Source organism: Pelophylax lessonae (genome assembly GCF_965119305.1).
Source record: "Pelophylax lessonae genome assembly, chromosome: 13".
Lineage (NCBI taxonomy): Eukaryota > Metazoa > Chordata > Amphibia > Anura > Ranidae > Pelophylax > Pelophylax lessonae.
Window position 1 is genome coordinate 132,628,841 of NC_138780.1, and position 15,940 is coordinate 132,644,780.

General features: G+C 39.5%; 1 protein-coding gene across 1 annotated transcript in view; it reads left to right on the forward strand.

Moving 5' to 3' along the window:
* LOC309543383 (photoreceptor outer segment membrane glycoprotein 2-like) overlaps positions 1-11,442 on the forward strand; it is a 43,073-nt gene extending 31,631 nt beyond the window's left edge. The window contains exons 2-4 of the mRNA XM_082242857.1: positions 2,338-2,946; positions 7,047-7,293; positions 11,157-11,442. Of these exons, the coding sequence (XP_082098983.1) occupies positions 2,366-2,946; positions 7,047-7,293; positions 11,157-11,423 (1,095 nt within the window). The 5' untranslated portion in view covers positions 2,338-2,365 and the 3' untranslated portion in view covers positions 11,424-11,442. The remainder of the gene's footprint in view (positions 1-2,337; positions 2,947-7,046; positions 7,294-11,156) is intronic.
* Positions 11,443-15,940: the final 4,498 nt, after the last annotated feature.

Genomic DNA, 15,940 nt, shown 5'->3' on the forward strand with positions numbered 1-15,940 from the left:
TTACATTGTAGCAAAGTGTCATTTCGTCAGTGTTGTCACATAAAAAGATATAAAAAAATATTTACAAAAATGTGAGGGGTGCACTCACTTTTGTGAGATACTGCATGTCTGGCGGAAATCTAATACAGCTCACCATCCCATCCAAAAAACAACATTCCTACAATAAAGCATGGAGGTAGTATTATCCTGTTATGGGGTGTTTCTCTGCAGCAAGGACTGGAGCACTTGTCAGGATAGAAGGAAAAATCGATGGGGCAAAATATAATATATAATTCTTTAGAAAAATCTGCTGCCCTCTGCAGTTGTCAATGGGAAGGGTTACCTTCCAACACGACAATGACTCAAAGCGCACAGCAAAAATGACCACACAGTGGTTGAAGGCAAAACATTTTTTTGTTATCGATGTATCGTTTATTTTTCTCTTCTTTGTGAGCTTCTGTTAAAACCTCAATGCTAGCCCCTGCCTGGGCGGATCTTTTGCTTGTTATCTACTTGTTAAAACCAAATAAAATTATTAAAACAGAATGAGTAAAAGATGAATGTCCTTGCATGGCCTAGTCAGAGCCCAGACTTGAACCCCATCGAAAATCTGTGGAATGACTTTAAAGCGGGGTTCCGTCCCCCCTCCAAAAATTAAAAATCAGCAGCTGCTCATAATGTAGCTGCTGACTTTTAATACTAGGACACTTACGTGTCCTGGAATCCAGCGATGTGGGCACCGCAGCCAATGTTTCCATCGGCTGTCGGGTGGTGCCACCGCCATTGCCGGTAAGGGAAACCAGCACTGAAGCCTTGAGGCTTCACGGCCAGGTCCCTACTGTGCATGAGCGAAGCGCACTGTGCTCAGTAATTGGCCTGGAAGCAGAGGGAGCGGAAACGTTGGAAGTGGGGACAGGGTACCTGTCAAAAACAGATACCAGCTCCCCCTCCCACCTGAAAGAAAGGTGCCAAATGTGGCATCAAGGTGGGGGGGAGGAGACAGATAAGCGGAAGTTTCACTTTTGAGTGGAACTCCGCTTAAAGACTGAAGTCCACAAACCATCAAATTGAACTGAACTTAAACAGTTCTGGAAAGAAGAGAGGGCGAATATTGCAAAGTCTAGATGTGCAAAGTTAGCAGAGACACATCCCAACAGACTAAAGACTGTAATTAAAGCAAAAGGTGGTTCAACAAAATACTGATCAGTGATGTTTTTGATTTTTGTTTTAGTTTTTTCTGACGTGTTGGTATTATATCTTTCACTTGAATGTTATAAGTTGCACTGAGTAAATACAGCTGGATAAAACAAAAACTGTGCCTGTCTTCATTTTAGGCTGCAAAGCAACAAAATGTGATTATTTTAAAGGGGGGTTTATTCTTTTCTATACCCACTGTATTTTAATTACAGCGACTTCTAATTCCGTGAAGCCAACATGGGATTTACACCCGTCCACCACACTGAATAGCCATACAAGTAACCCCTATTTCCTGAATTTATATGCCATTACCCGACCCTGCTCACTGGACAAGTTTCATCCCCTTTACCCAGTTAGCAGAGGAGGTGATCCAAAGATCTATAAAGCAGAACCAGATAGTATCAAAACGCATTTCCTGGTTCTCCAGTGTGGCCACAGTATGTGATACAGAAGAATGGCTGCACAGAATAAAAAAAAAAAATCTTTGGTATGTTAAATAGTAAACATATGTGTATTTCAGCTTTAAATTTAGCAGTGTGCCCAGGCTGGCATGAACAGTAACCTTTAGTTCTGCACATCCCCAACCCCTTGTCAGTCTTATACTCCTCGGTCCCTTGTGCGTCTTATAGTCCTCGGTCCCTTGTGCAGTGGGATCATGACTGTGCAGCTTTCCTGGAGCCACCAGCCACTTGTCAAAATTTTCCTGGCCAATGTATATACTCCACTTTTCATTCTATCCTATGGAGGATTCATACTCTATGCTCCAATTGACAGTGGTACAGTTATGCTTTAAATTGTATTTTAAGTCCTTAGTTGTGGTGGCTGCCTTAGTTTTCATGCCATGCCATGGCAGGATAGGAAATGTGCTATTTACACTTATGACCAGATGAAAATAAAGGAAAAAAAAAAAAAAAAAAACAACAACTAATGCAGTTACCACATCTACGGCTGGTAAGCCGCAATATATTTTTGGTTTTAGATACCCTTTGAGCGCAACCCTATCAGTTACCCTGACATAGCTTATAAAAGTGATAGAGTGACATTTATAACAATAACTTGAAATGTATCCCCTTACAAATTTAAAGGATAATAATAACATAAAAATGTTTTTGGTAAAATCTAAAAATATTTTCTGTCTCAATGTTTTTCTTCCATAGAGAGGATTCCATCATTTTTTTATGACTACAAAATGGCAGTTCTCAAAGTAAAATTCACCAAGACACGGAGGGGAAAACTAGCTCAAGTTCTATGGATTTTAAACTGGGTGTCTGTTGTGACTGGACTCATTATTTTCAGTTTGGGGCTCTATCTGAAAATTGAAATTAGGAAACGAAGTGAGCTGATGATAAGTAGAGACCTTCAGACAGTTCCCAACATGCTTATTGCTGTGGGCACAATTGCTTGTGTCATCAACTTCTTTGGTGGAAAGATCTGCTATGATTGCTCAGATGCCAATAAATTCTCCAGATGGAAGCTGTTCATGCTGCCCTATATCATCTGCACCTTCTTTTTTACATTCTGCGTGTTTGCTGGAGCCATCATGTGTTATACTATGAGGAACGAGCTGGAATCTGCTCTGTACCGTGGACTTAAAGATGCTCTAAAATACTACAAGGACACAGATATCCCCGGCCGTTGCTTCCTAAAATCTACCATTGACATGCTACAGATTGAGTTCCAGTGCTGTGGAAACAATGGATTTAGGGACTGGTTTGAGATCCAGTGGATGTCTGCTCGTTATTTGGACATGAGCTCCAAGGAGGTCATTGAGTAAGTAGAATGGTTTGAAAATAATTTAAAGTGTCACTATGCATTTGTCATCTTCCTAATCAAATTCACACGTATAGGGTTCAGGCCTCAGATGCAGACATCAAGTTTTTACATCTTTAGTCTACCCAGATTCAGGAAGTGTTTTCATCCTGTTGTTGTCTGTAAATTCTGTTAAGCTTTGGGCATATGCTAGACATCGTACATCACTAATCATAGTGCTGTCTTTATCATGCTATCAATTACACAGGGTTGCTGCCATACACACCATTATTGCTTATACATTTATGTGAAAAACAACACCCAAATTAAAAGTCCCAATGATTTCAGAAAATTTTTTCTTGCAAAGTGTCTTGTGCTTAAAGTGCTCCAAAATATATATCATCATAAGGAGCTCCAAACATAAAAAGTGCTTCAATGCTGCTAATCTTGCTTCCCAGTGCTGCATGCATTGCTCTGTGCCCAGTGTCACTCACTGGAAGCAAGTGTCACTGACCGGAAGCATTTGACTTTGTGCCTCTCAGCATCGACGTCTCCAAGACTTGTGGATATTCCCCTCCTGGGTCTTTACAGGATAATCCACAGCACCTATCCATCACCACTCCACTAGTAATTTCCTCCAGTCCCTTTTCATCAACTCCTCATGCCACACCCACCATGTATAGGAACAGAAAGGGGTGCTCCCATAGTATAACAACTCTTTTATTTAAAATAAAGCATTAAAACAAATATATTGCACTCACTTGTTTAATAGTAAAAATTAGCAGTAAAACCACGAAACGCCACCGCAGCATGCGTTCCACTGACCAGAAATGACGTCACCATTTTGCCAGCCAGCATCAAAGTCTTGGAGACGTTGATGTTGAGGGGCACAAGGTCAAAAGCTTCTAGTGAGTAACACTGGGCACAGAGCAATGCATGCAGCACTGGGAAGCAGCACTGAAGCACTTTTTATGCTTGGAGCACCTTATGACATATTTTGGAGCACTTTTAGCACAAGACACTTAGCAAGAAACATTTTCTGAAATCATTGGAGCTTTTTATTTGTGTGTTGTTTTTCAAATGAATGTATAAGTAAAAACGGTGTGTATGGCAGCAACACTGTATTGATACTCCAAAACAATAAGGTGATACCACCCTTCTCCTGCGCTTAGAATCCAAGCTTCCCGACCACACTCCCCACGGGACTCACATATGGCATCACGGATGGCTAGAGTCTTGCTGCCCAAAAGGACTGGGGTAGTCCAACAGTACTAAAGGCAAAAAGAAACAAAGAAAGGGTGCACCGACCTAGCGCATTATCCTCAATAATAGGCTTTATTTATGCAACATAAAAAATGGCTACTCACAAAGGTAGAAAATAATCATATCAAGCTCAGTCGCTCCAGTGTCAGGAATAGTCCATATGTTAGTCCATAACTTTGGGTACTTGTGTACCATTGCCTGTTCTACAGAAGAAAGTCTAATGATTGGCTTCTGTCAAAAGGTTATGCTGGAAAACCAGCAATCAGCGCTTGCAGCCATCGGCTTCAGAACCAGAAGATGTAGTGTAAAATAAAGGTGCTTAATAAATATACATACAACAGTTTTAGATATGCTCGCACTTGTCAGTGCAGGATATTGGTTTCAGAACATGGATCTATGGAGTAGAGAAGAGTGAACGGGCACTACAAACATTAAGGTTATTGTGAGTTGAACCAAAATGACCCCACTAGCACTCCACTGGAATACTGTGATGTACAGAATGTCTTCTTAATACTGATCCATATTTTGGTGAAACGTTGATCCCCAAGTCCTGTACTGTGGAAAAGTAGTAATATTTCCATATCAAGCTACAAACAGCTGTAAGGATGTTAGGTAAATGTCTCTTTAGATATGATCATGGATATAATGCGCAGGCTCCTGCAGGCTATTCCTCTTGCCCAAATCTAAACCTTTTGTTACAATGCTTGAGGAAGTATCAATGGACTACAAGTGCTCCATTGAGAACTAGAGTCCCTCTGGCTACAAATGACGGGTGGTGTGGCTGGAGCGAAGCACAGATGCTCCAAATTTAAAAAATACACAGGTGCTTCAGGGAGTTTAACTCTCAGACTCATTTCCACAACCATATTTTATGTTATACTCTAAATATGTGTGTAAAATGCATGGTTAGAAAATGGACGCCTCACTCATCCAACCAGCAAGGAAACAACACATGCAAGGAGGTGCATACTTCAGATTCCCGCTTAGTCCTCCTTAGACTTGTCAGCAGCAACAGAAATGCTACTGCGACATTAGCCCTAAGGTGGACATACAGAGAAAAGGTAAAACATCTGCTATTTATTTAATGTCATTCGTTTTTGTATAATGTGAGCTGGGAACCCTGTGTTTGAATTTGTAGTGGCGTTTGACTTATTTTGACTTTTTTTAAGGGTTTTGATTTTCACCTTTTGCCCTGCTCACCTTCTGGCCTGACCTTGGCTTGAGAAATCTGTCTGTTTTCTATTCCCTGACTTGGCACGACATCTTGATCCAGAACCACTTCTTCAGTTATCTCCGTGGTAGCTTTCCCATTATGTCATTCGGATTACAGACACCAGGGCATAAGCCAGTAGGCATATCATGCCTTAAAGAACTTGTTAAGTGTATTAAATAGTCACATAGTATGAACCCGTCAAACAATCCCTTTTGTGAAAAAATAAATATATATATATATATATATAAAATCAGGTCACAGAGATAAATATGCTGCCAAGTCACACATCCCAAATCTCAAAAAAATTAGGAATCATGAATCAAACATCATGAAACCAAACTATTATGAAACCAAACTGTTTCCGATAGAGAATAAGCAAAGCCCATATCTAGAGGACACCCCTTTATGTAACTTCCTTGCTAACAACCATACTGTATTTCTCTTTACAACTTCCTATCTTCCTTATTGAATGTGCTTCCAAAGAAACCTCACACCTCCATTAAGTAGAACCATTAGAAAAAAAAAAAAAAAATCACATATGCTGCATCACTTAATAAGTGCATCTACACTTAGCCACTCTCCAAGGGGCTAAGAGTAAGCTATCAGCATTGCCAGTGTTGATTCACAAGTCTGTAACTTGTCAATCAGCAACTGGCCATACCTAGTCCCACCCCCCTGGATTGGCAGAACAGACCGTGCTTTTGAAGCTCTGCCGCTGTGAGCTGCAATGTTCGCAAAGGAGGAACTGCAATGTTTGGAAAGGAGGAACATATGAGGCATAAATGAAGAAGGATTTGTCTCAGTCAGGGAAAGTAAAGGAAGTTTTTTTTTTTTTTTTTTTTTTTTTTTAAGTTTAACTTTATGAGGCTTGCTCAACAAATAGTAACTGAAGTTGACAATTGTTTAGATTGTCGTGCAGGAGCCTTTCGTTGTACGAGGGATCTTCAAAAAGTTTCCGCACATTTTTATAATTAATAGAGTTAAAAAAAAGTGCAAAAACGTTTTACTGAACCCTCGTATTTTAACTACAGACAGTATATAATAGAAACTCTCAAGATTAGCTTGTTTCTACCTACTAACAGTATATGCAAGAATCTACTTGATGGCCCAATTACCTGTGCTTGTTTTTGTAAAAACCAAATAAAAAATACTGAAAATGCATTACAAGGAAGAATGCCCATTTCTCGTGCATTGCTGGTTTACTTCTATGCACGATAGTCTGGTGTATTTTTAAAGGGAAAAAGCATGGGCCTACACATGTACATTTCTAAACACTGCAACTCAAAGGAAACCGTGTGAATCCAATCTAAACGATGAGCCATGATCATGGTCAAGGACACTGCCCGTCACATTGGAGAACTATTAATTAAACAGAAACGGGGGGGGGGGGGGCCTGTTGGAACACTGAAAATTATTGATTCGCCACTAACAGAAAAATCTACTGATTTGTATTTGATTTATAACCATAAACAAATAAGAGGTAAAAATCACAAAACAAAAAGTTCAGTTTATAATTTTAGTGAGTAAATATTTTTAGCACACACATTTAGTGTGATGTCCAAATTAAAGAATCAGTGACTGATTTGATTAGTTTGTTTAGCAATAATATAGCTATTATAATGTGTGACCAATTTTCTTTTTCCAGTCGTTTTAAAAGCAATGTGGATGGAAAATATTTACTAGATGGAGTTCCTTTTAGCTGCTGCAACCCCAGTTCTCCCCGTCCCTGCATCCAGTATCAGATTACCAACAATTCTGCTCACTACAATTATGACTACCTAGCAGAAGAGCTGAACATCTGGCTTCGCGGCTGTAGGGAGGCTCTACTGGACTACTACGACCAGCTCATGCAGACTATCGGCCTCACTGTCCTCCTTGTATGGCTCTTTGAAGTAAGTCTGCTCTGTCATCCATAACAGATTTCATTTTCATTTGGGTGCAAACTACAAAAAAAGCAGAATTTAAATGTATTAATAAACACATTCTAAGTGATTTACTATGAGAATTCCTCTTTAAAGTATAACTAGAGGCAAAACTTATACCCCTTGTCAGGTTTTTATTGTTTTCTGTGCCCCCGTTAGGAAGATTCACCCTATCCATATGTCCTGTTTACCATTATTATTGAAAGTGAAAGTCAAAGAAAATACCAAATTTTGGGTTGTCTGCAGAAAAGTAGTATAGGGGAAATCTTGTAATGGGACACTAGTTCTGTTGACCTGGGGGACCCCAAGGAATTCTCTTAATTTGTAGGGATTTCCTCTTACTTCTGTTTGGATATGGGACAGGAAGTGAAGGAAAATCTCTGCAAAAAAAAAAATGTGATTATAACCTTCCATTGCTCCATCCAAATAAAAAAAGCTTTGCCTAGATTTCTACTTTTAAATGTATTTTTTCCCCAAAGGCTTCCCTTAGTCTTATGTAAAAAATATTGCAGTCTGTGTCCCTGCTAGGTAGATTAACCACCATGCATCAAGACGGAAAGTGTTAGAAAATCCAACATTTAAGAGGTAGGATTTAAGCTGGCTATAAATGGATGGAAATGTGGCCAGTTCTGCAGGCACCCACCAAATTTCCATCAATGTATGGGCAGGCGGATTGTACCCAAGTAGATTATTGTTTGACTTGGTTACAACCAGCCTGTTGGATTTATCTACATTTACAATTACTGCCTGGGGCTACAGCTGCTAGCAGAAATCATTGCATTCTGCTAACCAGGAAGGCTACCGGCATGTCCAACAATGGTAGAATACAACAGCGCTGTGGAAGGCATTACCCCATTGACCATGATTGTGTTGATAGGGGAATAGAGAGATTTTCTTTCCTTTCACTTTCTTGTCTTGTGCAAAGACTTGTACTCTGTGTACTTTAAATGGTTTAACACACAGAGCAAAAAATAATCTTTTGAAGTTGGAATGTAGATGTGAGAACAACCATGTTGAAGAATTGAACTGAATGGACCACTGCTGATTAGCTGCTCTAATGATGCCTACAAACACAGGAATCCTTTAATTTGTTCTGACCAAGCAAAAGTAACTAGATTAGATTGAGTTATGTTAGAATCTTCAGTATGATTTTCTTGAAGATTGGCCAGCAACAATAGTGTCTGCTAAGTGTTCCCTCTCCCACTTGCATGGGCACAAACATGCATATTCAGCCAATTCAGACATGCATGCTTGTTGAACAATCTTTAGGGCTAAAGTTCTTTCAATGGTCCAAATATTTCCAGCCGCCATCTAGGGTTTGCATGTATGGTACCAATTCCTTGCAACTGTAATGGTAATTGGTTTCTATTTATTTTTTATTAAAGGGGAAATTCAGCATTTGCCATATTCAAACAATACCATAAATGCCAAAATCCCTACTCTATACTGTGTACTACTCCCTACTCTATAATGGGTATGTTGTTGAGTGAATTGAATTATAAGATATGATTTAAATTGCACACCAGGGAACAGTTTGTTGTTTTAAAAGAACTTTATATTTTACATTGCTGGCTATGCAACATATGTTATCTTCACTTTTGTTGCATTGATAGACCTATAGTTATGTATAATGGTCTCTTCCTGTGATTAAAGGACTGTGAAAATTCAAGTCAAAGCTTTTTCACTTCAAGCAGAATTATAGGCAAAACTTTTTTTTACATTTTGGATAGAGTAAGGGAGGGTTATAATCCCTGTCAGGTCTTTTTGCCATCTGTGCCCTATTATGGAGATTTACCTTCACTTCCTGTCTCATAGCCAATAGGAAGTGAGGGAAATCCCTACAAATAAAGGGAATCCCTTTGGGCCCCCCAGGTCACTAGAAATAGTGTCCTCATTGGAAGATTTCCCCTTTACTACTTTACAGGGGACAACCCAAAATGTGGGATACTCTTTTACTTTCAGTGATAACGGTAAACAGGACAAATGGAGTGGGCACAAACCGCAAAAAAAAAAAACAGATTTTATAAAAAAAAAAAAATGTTTTACCTTTAGGTATACTTTGTTAGCTAAAGGCAAAGGGGCAAAAATTATAAGTTCGCTTTTCTTTTAAGAGAATGATCGCTAGGGAAAAAAACTCTGTAGTTCTTCCTTCCCTTGGTGCCCTATTTTGCTTAATGGTTAATCCAATTCTGGCCTCACAAATTATTGCAAGTGTACATGCAAGTGAGTGTAGTGCTACTGAAAAATTGTCAGGGACTGCATATATTCAACAATAGCTGGTCAAAGAAACATGTTCTACTATAGGAGGTGGTCAGGGTGTGCGGACATGCTGCAGGAGATGTTTAGGGAGTGAGAACATGATATAGCAATTTTTGTAGAATGGGGGCATGCTTCTTAAAAAAAAGACTACAGACACATTATATGAGACTGATAGAAATCACATTTGTGCTTCATATAGTCTCTTTAACCCACTGCTGCTGTTGTCCCCAAGCCCTTTAAGAGGATCTAAATGCTGGGAGGCCGAGGCAGACTTTCAGATCTTGTGACTGCTTTGATTGGCTGTCACAGAGGTCACATTATTGGAAGCTCCAGATCACAAGAATGCATTAGGAGCTGCCTGTGACATCTAAGTATCTAAGCTGGGATGTTGCTCTCAGCACAGAAAAGCAGTTCCCCATAAACGCATATATGCAGCTGCTTGGTGTTAAAGCCCACCCACCCAGCACCCCTATATATGCAAACGGCCAACAGGAATAAGTTGAAATTTACTTGTGACACATTTGATATTTCTCTCAGTTATTGGCTGTCACAGCTGTCACAATATTGGAAAAACTCCCAATCACAAGTATGCATCGGGAGCTGCCTGTGACATTTTAGTTACTGTGCTGGGAGAACACAATAAATGTGCACTCAAAGTGTGCTCTTTGCGCGCACAAAGCCGTTTGTCATAAACCCATATATTCAAATGACGTGGGAACAGGTTAAAAATTTACTTTTGACAAATTTTATTTTTTTCTCAGCAACGTCTATTATAAAATATTAGCAAAAAAAGCAATTAAAAACACAGCACAGAATGAAAGAATATAATATAAAAGAAATAAAACAACCCATTTACCAACTAGAATTGTCTAGAATTAGACAATTGTCTAAACAATTGTTTTCCATAATTGGCACAAGAAAGCACCAAAACACAAACTATTTACTGCAGAGGCTCCAAGGGTCGAACATAAAATCCAAAAGGCCAAAGGTTGAGCACCAAGGATTTAGAGTAAAGCCTGCCAAAAACACTGCTCGAATTTCAGGGAATTCCTACTAAATCAGCCTAAATTGAAACTGAGTGGCTCTGTCAACACCACCCAGCTTGACAAAAGATGATTTTTCAATTAAAGTGATTGTAAAGTCTTGTTTTTTTTTTTTTTTGGTAAATAACAAACAAGTTCTACTTACCTGCTCTGTTTGCACAGGGCAGCCTGTATCCTCCTCTTCATGGGTCCCTCTTTGGCGCTTTTCCCAATTTGAGTGGGGCAATCTCAATAAATAGTTGTTTGGAAATGTGGCATTTCTTGGCAGTAGACAGGGTTCAAATGAGGGTGTCTTTGGTCAGATCATGAATACATTTGGTCAGATTGGGAACAGGGCTTTCAGCAGCTCAATTTTGCAGTTGAAAATATCCAGAAAGGTCTTATCGTGACTGTGAACTGCAATCTTTTCAATAAATATATTAGGCAATATCTAAATATTTACATGTTACTTCTGCCTTAGCACCAATATACCTGACTTCTGTTATTACAATAGTATTAGCAACTGTACATCTATGACTCTGTCTTCTACAGCTCTCAGTACTCACTGGTGTACGTTACCTTCAGACTGCCATGGAAAATGTGCTGATATTGGGAGACCCTGAAAGTGAATCCCATGGATGGTTACTGGAGAACAGCTGTATGGAAACTGCTAAACAAAATATTAAAATCATCAAGAACCTGGGTAAAGTCAACCAGATCTCTACCCTTTCTGGGAAATCTGATCCAAATGTGGATATACCAATAGCGGATTATGGCCCAGATAACGTTCCACCAAACTCCATCCCCACAGTAAGCTGACCCCAGTATGTCTGATGCTAACTACAGCCCATAAAACTGTTTATATTTTGCACTGCAACAGCTGTTTTAATGAAGTTGTAACATCATTTGTGGTCTCGGAATATGACTGGAAAACATTTACAAAAGTACAAAATTAAGGAACTTTGATTGGATATGCTTCTTGAAGCTTAAACTGTAAGACTGATGTATTCATGTAATACAGTAAGACGGTTTGTTGGATGATGTTAGAATTAATTTGTAGGGGAACTCTACAAGAGTCACATGAAATGAATGTAAATCTTACAGTAAGTAAATAAAAATTTGTAACTCATGTAATGAAATATTATTAGTAGTTAAGTTTTCTATGACTGATATTATAGGATTGTAAAGCTTAAAATTGTGTGTGTGTGTATATATTATATATACACACACACTATTTTACTAAAAGTATTGGGACCCCTGCCTTTACATGCACATGAACTTTAATGGTATCCAAGTCTTAGTCCATAGGGTTCAATATTGGTATTGCCCACCCTTTGCAGCTAAAACAGCTTCAACTCTTCTGAGAAGGCTGTCCACAAGGTTTACTGGCTTGCAGTCTCCGCTCTAATTCATCCCAAAGGTGTTCTATCGAGTTGAGGTCAGAACTCTGTGCAGGCCAGTCAAGTTCCTCCACCCCCAACTCGCTCATCCATGTCTTTATGGACTTTGCTTCCTGCACGGGTCCAAATCATTTAGTGGAGAGGGGATTATGGTGTGAGGTTGCTTTTAAGGGTTCGAGCTTGGCCCTTTAGCTCCAGTAAAGGGAACTCTGAAGACGTCAGCATACCAAAACATTTTAGACAATTTAATGCTCCCAATTTTCTGAAAACAGTTTGGGGATGGCCCCTTCCTGTTCCAACATGATTGTGCACCTGTGCACAAACAAGGTTCATAAAGACATGGAGGAGCGAGTTTGGGGTGGAGGAACTTGACTGGCCTGCACAGAGTCATGACCTCAACCCGAAAGAACACCTTTGGGATCATTTAGAGCGGAGACTGTGAGCCAGGCCTTTTCATCCACATCAATGCCTGACCTCACAAATTTGCTTCTCGAACAAAGGTCAAACATTCCCATAGACACACTCCTAAACCTTGTGGACAGCCTTCCAAGAAGAGTTAAAGCTGTTATAGCTACAAAGGGTGGGCCAACTCAATATTTAATGCTACAAACTAAAACTGGGATGCCATTAAAATTCATGTGCCGTAAAAGCAGGCATCCCAATACTTTTGGTAATATTGTGGTGTGTATACACACACACATATATATATATATATAAAAAAAATACATACACAGGTGCATCTCATAAAATTAGAAAATCATCAAAAAGTACATTTGTTTCAGTAATTCAATTCAAAAAGTGAAACACAGTGGACCAAAACCAGCAGATGACATGGCCCCCCAAATCATCACGGACCGTGGAAAATTTTGCATTTCATTTGGAAATCAAGGTCCCAGAATCTGGAGGAAAAGAGGAGAGGCACAGAATCCAAGTTGCATGAGGTCCAGAGTGAAGTTTCCATAGTCAGTGATGATTTGGGGAGCCATGTCATCTGCTGGCATTGGTCCACTGTGTTTTATCAAGTACAAAGTCAGCGCAGCCCACTATCAGGAAATTCTAGATCACTTCATGCTTCCCTCTGCTGACCAGCTTTAGGGAGATGCTTATTTAATTTTCCAGCAGGACTTGGCACCTGTCAAAAGTACCAATACCTGGTTTAATGATTATGGTATCAATGTGCTTGATTGGCCAGAAAACTCGTCTGACCTAAAACCCATAGAAAATCTGTGAGTATTGTCAAGAGGAAGATGAGACACACCATACCTAACAATGCAGATGAGCTGAAAGCCACTATCAAAGAAACCTATGCTTCCACAACATCTCAGCAGTAATTAATGGAAAAGGAGTCCCAAACAAGTATGAAGTGCATATTATACTGTACATGGACATACTTTTCAGTAAGCCAACATTTCTGTATTAAAAATCCTTTTTTTTTTTTTTTCTTTTATTGGTCTTATGTAATATTCTAATTTTCTGGGATACTGAACATTGGGTTTGCACTAGCTGCAAGCCATATTCATTAGAAGAAAAAAATGCTTGCAATATATCAATCTGTGTAACGCATCTATATAAAAAAATGAGTTTCACTTTTTGAATTGAATTACTGAAATTAATAAACTTTTTGGTGAGATTCTAATTTTATGATATGCACCGGTATGTGCGGAGGAAAGGTTTTCAGAGCGATTTCAAGCCCCGTCTGCCAGTTCATGTGTGAATTGTTAAAGTGTATGACATTGGATGCCACACCTAAACTGGGCTGAAATTGTACCAAACTCTTTTTGAAATCGCACTGCGGCCGGCCTGCACATATGTGAACCAACTCAATAAAAAAGTCTCACCTCAAAGTAGTACAGGAACCTTTTTTAAGTCACATAGATTTGAACAGCTTCCATTGAAATACATGAGCTGCGACTTGTCATGCAACTTTGCGCCCAAAGTTGCATTACAAGTCACATGTGTGAATAGAACCTCAGCATCCCAACCTTACTGGAATTGGGCTTGCACATATATTATATGCTTCCTTACTCTTGCCTCAGATGGTGCCCCTCAACGCCTGTCCATTGTTAAGGTGGCTCCATTCCCTTGCAGGGTCGTATGAAGTCACCCCCTGGTGCACTCTTTCGGCTGCGACTATAGCCGTACATACATACACTAAAGTTGAACCTAGCAATGCAAGCCCTCCTCCTGCAAAGTATATAAAAACAACTTTAGCTGGGTCTTGGAAGATGGGACATGTAATCACAAATAATGAGATGAGTAAGTTCAGGGGAGTGCTGCTGGGGGGCCTAGAGCAAGCTGTGGTTGCCTATTTGCCATGGCTCCTACATGCAGGGCTTTTGGTGCATTTTCAGGAAGCAAACCGAAACCATGGAACATAATAGAACTCCATAGCAAAGCGCTGCTGACTTGCACCAAATCTGTGGGTACACTAAACCCGCTGTGCAGTGAGACAATACCGCATCAGTGTGAAAAAGAAGCTAAAACAGGTATCTTGTGGCATCTGCTCTAAGGCAGGCTTTTTACTAAAAAGACTACAAATGGAGTACAGGTGGTCCCCGTATTACAAACATCCAACTTACAAACGACTCCTACTTTTAAACACAAAAAAGGGAGACGACAGGAAATGAGAGGAAATCTACTCCTAGGGAGGGAAATTTACTCCTGTAAGAGCTACTATGGGAAAAAGGTGTCTCCACTAAAGCTGTATCACCAATCCTTGTTTCCACAACAACCCAAAATTTTCAAAAAAGTTTAGTAAAATCTTCTGAACGGAGCCACAGACAGCAAAACAAATGTTACAGGGATTTTAACCCCTCCCTATGCTATCCAAAAAACTTAAAAAGTATTTGCACAAAGAGCTGCACAAAAATGTACCTGTTCCGACTTGCATACAAATTCAACGTAAGAACAAACCTACAGACCCTATCTTGTTTGTAATTCGGGGACCGGCTTTACAGGTTTACTTTAGAGGGAGAATTTATTTTAATGATTACTTGTGTAAAGTATGTACATGTGGGTAAGTTGCATTTCTGGCTGTATGAATACATTAGAAAATACCATATCTAAACATTTTGAGCTGATTTTAAGGCCTGTGTGAAAAACAGTTAGAATGTGCTTTTAGGAAGTACTAGCATTATATCCATTACTATATATCTAATAGATAAAAATGTAAAATATGATTATGTTGTCCTGAAACCACCTGTAATGTGTTTGTGTACCGGATAACTCAGCACCTATTAGTATGCAGTAGAAGCACTTTAAAAACCTATATTACATAAGAAAACAAAAAACAGTATGTTTATACTAAGGCAGCAGTGGCAGATAATCTGACGCTCCCCAGTAAAGGAAATACATGTGTGTAATTTGTATGATTGTTCACATCTTAAACTGAGCATTTTCTCTGTCCGTGCAGTACATTCACCTTTCCTCACATACTGGCTTTTCCCTTCAGCTGCTGGGACTGGGGAAAGAAAGCCCTATGTAAGCTCCAGACTCACACAGGGCTATGGATCTTTCCCCAGCCCCAAATGACAGCGTTGGGGCAATCAAAAAGCACTGAAAGCAGTCACACTGGTGAGGGGGAGCGAGTCACATGCTAAATCATACCTGAAAGTGTATTTCACTTTACTCCTGGCAGCCAAAGAGAAGGGCAAAGGAGCAAAATCGTGAGTACCTGCTGATGTGGAGGGAGGGGGAAGCTAAACAAATCTTTTAATTTGGCCTGCAAGGCCTAAAAAAAAAAGTTTACTTCAAAACGAATATAAACATATTGAGAATCTTGTTCATTCACCCAAAAACAAAACTATACCCACTGATTTTTGTGGTGACATGCATTTATTAAAGATCTTTTGTACAATGGCCTTTTGGTGATCTTTCTTTCTGTGTTACCTCAACATGAAAAAATGCATGTTGTTGCGCTATTCCTGGCAATTAGAA